Source organism: Pseudoliparis swirei, chromosome 5, assembly GCF_029220125.1.
Source record: "Pseudoliparis swirei isolate HS2019 ecotype Mariana Trench chromosome 5, NWPU_hadal_v1, whole genome shotgun sequence".
In the NCBI taxonomy this organism is placed as follows: domain Eukaryota; kingdom Metazoa; phylum Chordata; class Actinopteri; order Perciformes; family Liparidae; genus Pseudoliparis; species Pseudoliparis swirei.
The window spans coordinates 27,033,504-27,041,003 of record NC_079392.1 but is presented as its reverse complement, the minus strand read 5'-3'; the positions used below and the strand labels follow the sequence as shown (position 1 = coordinate 27,041,003).

Genomic DNA, 7,500 nt, shown 5'->3' with positions numbered 1-7,500 from the left:
AGGCTGGTCACTTCACCGAGAGCTTTAGAGCGCAGAGGAGAGAGCAGAATGTTATTATAGAACATTACAATAAATTATAGAACATTATAAGATATTAAAGAATATTATAATATATTATAGAACATTATAAGACATTATAAGGTATTAAAGAACATTATAATATATTAAAGAATGTTATAATATATTATATATATTATATTATATTTGACTATTCATCCTATGAGGGGATGAAGCAGCAAACATGTTGACAAATATCCAATTAAAATAAAATAGCAGATCATATTATATTCAATAATTGAAACAACAAAGTTAATGAAAACTTTAAAAAATAAAATAAGACCTCATGATAAGACATAGGAGGTGATGTTCTTCTGGGGCAGTGGAGATGCGCTTCTGTGGGATGATTGTGTTGAAATTGTTGTTGTGATTGCCCACTTTCATATTTTCTTCTTCCTCCTTTTCTTCTTCCTCCTCCTCCTCCTCCTCCTCCTGCAGGTTCAGGTCATCTTCTTCTCACATGTTGTCTTCCTCTGTCCTCAGGCAGTGCACGGAGGAAGCTCACCTGCACCATCTGCAACCGCAAGTGTTCCTCGTCTCTGAACCTCCAGGAGCACAGAAAGGTCAGGGGGGGGGAGCAATGCATTCTGGGTAACGGAGGCTTGGATGTGTTTAGAAGGTCTGAGAACCCTGAAAGTCATTTAAAGCTTTTATTCTGAAGGGACATTTTAAAACCCCAGTTCCCCCCCATGAAGCTCACGATGGAAGAAGAAGAAGAAGAAGAAGAAGAAGAAGAAGAAGAAGAAGAAGAAGAAGGAGAAGGAGAAGAAGAAGAACAAAAAGAAGAAGAAGAAGAAGAAGGAGAAGGAGGAGGAGAAGAAGAACAAAAAGAAGGAGAAGAAGAAGAAGAAGGAGAAGAAGAAGGAGGAGGAGGAGGAGAACAAAAAGAAGAAGGAGAAGAAGAAGAAGAAGGAGAAGAAGAAGAACAACAAAAAGAAGGAGAAGAAGGAGAAGAAGAAGAAGAAGAGGAAGGAGGAGGGGGAGGAGAAGGAGAAGAAGGAGAAAAAGAAGAAGAAGAAGGAGGCGGAGGAGGAGAAGAAGAAGAAGGAGAAGAAGAAGAACAAAAAGAAGGAGAAGAAGGAGGAGGAGGAGAAGAAGAAGGAGAAGAAGAAGAACAAAAAGGAGAAGAAGAAGAAGAAGAAGAAGGAGAAGAAGAAGAACAAAAAGAAGAAGGAGAAGAACCTTTCATCTATTTCCTTCCTTTCTGTCAGCAGACCAATGACTTTAGTTTGGGTTGAGCGTTGGCGTTTCCGTGACCTTTGACCCCAGTGTTAGTCAGCAGAAACGACACCGTTGCTGCTCACCGTGAGGCGCTCATCTGTCCGATGGTCCTTGAATGCGTCTCTCCTCTGGCCGCTGCAGGTTCATGAAGTGCTGGACTGCCACGCGTGCGACAAGAAGTTCATCTCCACCAACCAGCTGAAGCGTCACATGATCACACACTCTGGTAAGCAGGCCCCGCCCCCTCCTCCCCGTGGCCCCGCCCCCTCCCAGGCTCACCCCCCCTCCCTGTGTGCTCCCCCAGAGAAGCGGCCGTACACCTGTGAGATCTGCAGCCGCTCCTTCAAGCGCCTGGACCAGGTGACGGCTCACAAGGTGATCCACAGCGAGGACAAGCCCTACAGGTGTAAGCTGTGTGGCAAAGAGTTCGCCCACCGCAACGTCTACAAGAACCACAAGAAGGTGAGCTTCACGGGGCCCTGAACGCCTCTCAGGCTGGGACAGACTGGAGAAGACATGTTTACTTCAGGGGGGGGAGGCCTCCAATAAAGCCTCTCTCTCCCCCCCAGACCCACTCTGAGGAACGGCCCTTCCAGTGTGACGAGTGCAAGGCGTTGTTCCGCACGCCGTTCTCTCTGCAGCGCCACCTGCTGATCCACAACAGTGAGTACGCGCTGAGGCTCCGCCCCCACACACGACCACTTCCTGTCCTCCAGGCGAGATATCTGACGTACGATCCCGACGTATCGGATGACATCGTACGCACAGACGACGACAAACTGGAAATAACATTCGGAATTTAAAAAGAAAATACTTTTCATTTGTCAAGTAATCACACAGGAGTATATACATATAAATAAATACATATAAAATCTAAATAAATATATATATATGTATACATAAATATATATGTATATATATATATACACATATATGTATATATATATACACATATAGGAGAAATCAGAAAATATATATTGTTGTTCTTTATTTTTTATAAAAGTAAAAAAAAAAAAAAAAAAATGCATTCTGGATTCATTACAAATCAACTGAAATATTGAAGCCTTTTATTCTTTTAATATTGCTGATTATGGCTTACAGCTTAAGAAAACTCTAAAATCCTATCTCATAAAATTTTAATATTTCCTCAGACCAAGTAAAAAAGATTTATAACAGCTGAGTGTTTGTCAAGGCTCAGGAAACCCTTGCAGGTGTTTCGAGTTCATTAGACAATTCAAGTGATTTGTTTAATACCCTACTAGTATACTTTTTCATGATATTCTAATATTTAGAGATAGGATATTTGAGTTTTCTTAAGCTGTAAGCCATAATCAGCAATATTAAAAGAATAAAAGGCTTGCAATATTTCAGTTGATTTGTAATGAATCCAGAATGCATGACATTTTTGTTTTTTTAATTGCATTACAGAAAATAAAGAACTTCATCACAATATTCTAATTTTCTGAGACAGTCCTGTATATGTATATATATTTCTATATATATATATCTATATATAATTGTGTGGGCGACACGTCCGCGCGAATATTAATGAGATATTTTGTGCGAAGGCGTCAACATTTAATATCATCAAGTGAATACACACACACACACACGCACACACACACACACACACACGCACACACACACACACACGCACAGTGAACAGCTGACAGTGTGTTCTCTCTGTTGTAACAAAGAGAAGCTCCACGCTGAGACTCTCAGTCTGACGGTTCTGTTGGACCAGACCCGTTGTCGGACTCCTTTGTGCTCCTCTGTCTCCTCCGCTGTAATTGGGTCAGCCGCTCGCTGTGCGTGTTGTTGTTGTGGTTGTTGTTTGCCGGTGAACAACACACCTCTACCCCCCTGATTGCCTCCCCCCCCCCCCTTGCAGGTGAGCGGACCTTTAAGTGCGACCAGTGCGACGCCACCTTCAAGAGGAAGGACACGCTCAACGTGCACATCCAGGTGGTGCACGACGGACACAAGAAGTACAAGTGTGACCTGTGTGAAAAGGCCTTCGTCACGCCGTCCGTGCTCAAGAGCCACAAGAAGGTAACGGGAGGAAGAGGAAGAGTCTTCTGATCTCCGTCATCGAGATCCGATATCACCATGGAGATCAATACTTCCATTGTCTCACCTCCAGCTGAGTTTATCCTCCATGGAGCCGGAGAACGACCTCACAGCCTATATATAAATATAAATATATATATATATAGATATTTATATATATATTAAATATCTATATATTACATATTTATATATCTAAATAAATATGTATATATATATGTAAATATGTATTTATATATATATATATATTTGATATATAAATATATATTTATATATATTTAATATATAAATATGTATATATATATATATTTTTTAAAATATATTTATATATATTTATTTAAATATACATGTATATATATTTAATTAAATATATATGTATGTATATATATTAGTGCTGTGAAAAATAACGTGTTAACTCAGTTAATTAAATTACAGGTTTAACTAGTTTTTACGCATTTAACGCATGCGCAGAATGAGCTTCCAATCCGTCTGTTGTTGGTCGTCGGGACGGAAAAAAAGTCACTTGCAAAATGAGCTTCCAATACACCACTTCAATCTGAACTCTGTCCGCTCTCATGCAGACGGTCTGTTCATCGGTAATGATCCTTCCGCAGGTTCACCTACGGAAACCTTGTTACGACTTTTACTTCCTGTAGATCAGGGTCTCAACACGTCGATCGCGACCTGCCAGTCGATCGCGGCGTAGTGTCGGTAGATCAATGACATTAAAGAGATTGGCCCGCCCCCTGACATGTTCTCTAGAGCACGTCTTTGTTCTTTTATTAAACTAAACGTCTGTTGTTGATCGTATCTCCACAGCAGCATGTCATTTCTGTCTCTTCGCGTTGCGTTAACACTTATCGATCTCCGTCTCATGCGCGCGCATCGGGACCGAGCAAAAAAAAAGTCACTTGTCAATCTGTCCCCGTGTCCGGGCCGGTGAGGTTTCCGCTTTGCAGCGGTGTCCCCGCCGTCCCTTTCATCACGGCCCAGTTCATGAAGAAAACCCACACAGTCAGTTTGCCTCAGCAGCTGCTAGAGGAAGACTAGAGGCCTTTAGATTGTATCATGGTGGAGTTAATGGTTGACAAACAAGAGAAACATGTTCTGTTTAACCCTCCTGTTACCTTTACATTTACTAACATATTTTACCCTCGGGGTCAATTTGACCCCAGCAATTAAAACCTCCAGAAAATTATTAGAATTAATATTGCTTCCCAAGTTTAAGTGTGAGGTACTTTATGTTTGTTTGTTGACTACCTAAATAGCCCTTTAAATAAATAAAAAAGTTGATATTTCTTCTATGTTTGACACAGTGAAAATAGCCTGGGGTCAAATTGACCCCAAAGAACACCGACATTAAACATTGAATGGGGTCAAATTGACCGAAAGGTAACAGGAGGGTTAAACATTCTGTTTAGGATGAAGATGTATTAATGTTCCATATGGAAGAAAACTGCTAAATAACTGCTGAGTTGCAGCACCATTGTATAGAAGAATGTATAAATGTATATATCCGTCTTTTGTCATAAATCTCTATGTTCTCACAAAATATACCGAGAATATCGGTAATATGTGATTAATCATGATTAATCCACAAAAACCTGTGATTAACCCGATTAAAATGTTTAATCGTTTCACAGCCCTAATATATATATATATATATATACATACATATATATATATACAGACAGTCTAAACATGTCTAACTCATAAAGAGTGATGACCTCGCTCTGGTAAAAACACTTTTTCTGTGTTTTTATACTTCATGTGAGTGAAAGTCTTCTTGACAACAGCCGTTAGGAAGCATTTACACATCGCCATGGCAACCAATCACACGGTGAAGGCCGCTCCTCCTCGTCTCTGACGGCCGTGCTCCCCGAAAGAAATCAATTCTTCCTTGATTAGAAATGGCAGTTAGTCCATTACCTCCCTGGGGGGGGGGGGGAGGGTTGGGGGTTCAAAGCCCACAGATCCCACTCCAGATTACGAGCTCTGAATCTCACGACGTCCGGCGCGGTTCGAATTGAAGCCAAACGACTTCTTGGCACGCTGGCAAAAAGAGAAATGTCCTGGAGGGTTTGATCTGAGCCCGGCACAGAGATCGGGTCCAGAGATTGGGTCCAGAGATCGGGTCCAGAGATCGGGTCCAGAGATCCGGTCCAGAGATCTGGTCCAGAGATCCGGTCCAGAGATCCGGTCCAGAGATCGGCGGCGCGGATTATTGAGGTCTCACTGGAGGTTTAGAATGTACTAAATGAACATCAATACTTCTATACAACCAGAGGAGTCGCCCCCTGGTGGTCAGGAGAGAGAATGCAGCTTTAACACATGAAGCATAGACTTCTAAACAACCAGAGGAGTCGCCCCCTGGTGGACAGGAGAGAGAATGCAGCTTTGAAGGACGCTGTCGTCTGGATGAACCGTCGGTCCAGGCTTGTGTTATTCATGGAGCGCTCTTGTGTTACCGTCAATGCTTTCCCCCTCGCTGTTATACGAGAGAGAGAGTGTGTGTGTTTGTGTGTGTGTGTGTGTATGTGTGTGTGTGAGAGTGTGTGTGTTTGTGTGTGTATGTGTGTGTGTGAGAGTGTGTGTGTGTGTGTGTGTGCATGTATTGTATGTTTTGTACCAGATAAATCTCACCTCAGCTTCTCTGGAAGAACTCACCCAGGAGGGGAAATTACAGCGCTGCTTTTTCTGAGCAGTTACAGGCACACAAATCAATTATACACACACACACACACACATACACACACACACACACACATAACAACGTGGAACAACTCCCGATAAAGTTCCCATGTGACTCTGGGGGTCGGCGTGTTGTCTTTGTTGCACCAACAGCTAAACTAAACACCTCCATCTGGGACACATGTGCTCCTCTGTGTGTGTGTGTGTGTGTGTGTGTGTGCAGCCTTTGTAAGGGGACACCCGAGGTGTCAGAGGGACACAGTGGGGTGACGGAGGTGAGAGGAGGTGTTCCTGTATTGTTGTTCTGCCGTTGAAACTGTCGCTGCGAGATTCAGAACCTATCACCGGGGGGGGGGGGGGGGGGGGCGTGCATACCTGCTCCCTGGCCTTTGGGCCCCGGGCCCCGGACCCGGGCTTTGAACCCGGCTCCGGTGGATCCGCCTCACGTCTCCGTCCTCTTGAGCGTTAGTGGAGGAAACGGCGGTTAAATAAAGAGTCGAGGGGCGGAGCCTAAATCCACCGTTATTATCCTTCCACTATAAAAACATTCTCTAGATCGCTTCAACGAAACCGTCAACGAGAAACGCACTTTAAATAAAAAATGTTTCAATGTAATTGAAAAAGCAATTTATTGTATTTTAGCAGCAGAAAATAAAAACTGAACATTTGACTTGTGTTCACGTCGTTATGGATACGATATGAGGACAAATGTTCAATGTAGTTACAAAGTTATTCCATATATGAAATCAGTGTCTTCATCACATGTGGAGCTCCTGGGTGATGAAGACGTGATTCATGAAATATACATTTACATAAATATAGAGTTTAATGTTCTACTTTTGATGATGTCGTGATGGTTTTCTTGTTCCATCTCTTCTCATTGTTGTTGTTGTTGTTGTTGTTGTTTTTCCTTTGATAGACGCACACGGGAGAAAAAGAGAAGATCTGTCCGTACTGCGGACAGAAGTTTGCCAGCAACGGAACGTTGAGGGTTCACATCCGCAGCCACACAGGTCAGTGCTGCATTCTGCCTCCTGACCACCAAGGGGCGACTCCTCTGGTTGTATAGAAGTATATGATTCATGTGTTAAAGCTGCATTCTGCCTCCTGACCACCAAGGGGCGACTCCTCTGGTTGTATAGAAGTCTATGATTCATGTGTTAAAGCTGCATTCTGCCTCCTGACCACCAGGGGGCGACTCCTCTGGTTGTATAGAAGTATATGATTCATGTGTTAAAGCTGCATTCTGCCTCCTGACCACCAGGGGGCGACTCCTCTGGTTGTATAGAAGTATATGCTTCATGTGTTAAAGCTGCATTCTGCTTCTTGACCACCAGGGGGTGACTCCTCTGGTTGTATAGAAGTCTATGATTCATGTGTTAAAGCTGCATTCTCTCTCCTGACCACCAGGGGGCTCCTCTGGTTGTATAGAAGTATATGCTTCATGTGTTAAAGCTGCATTCT

The 7,500-nt window shown here is 42.9% G+C and overlaps 1 protein-coding gene across 1 annotated transcript in view; it reads left to right on the top strand.

Annotated features, from left to right (window-relative positions):
• The window catches only part of prdm5 (PR domain containing 5), a 39,199-nt gene that overhangs the window by 10,643 nt on the left and 21,056 nt on the right, over window positions 1-7,500 (top strand). Inside the window, exons 8-13 of the mRNA XM_056413956.1 lie at window positions 429-620; window positions 1,420-1,504; window positions 1,583-1,740; window positions 1,848-1,941; window positions 3,170-3,330; window positions 6,956-7,049. Of these exons, the coding sequence (XP_056269931.1) occupies window positions 429-620; window positions 1,420-1,504; window positions 1,583-1,740; window positions 1,848-1,941; window positions 3,170-3,330; window positions 6,956-7,049 (784 nt within the window). The remainder of the gene's footprint in view (window positions 1-428; window positions 621-1,419; window positions 1,505-1,582; window positions 1,741-1,847; window positions 1,942-3,169; window positions 3,331-6,955; window positions 7,050-7,500) is intronic.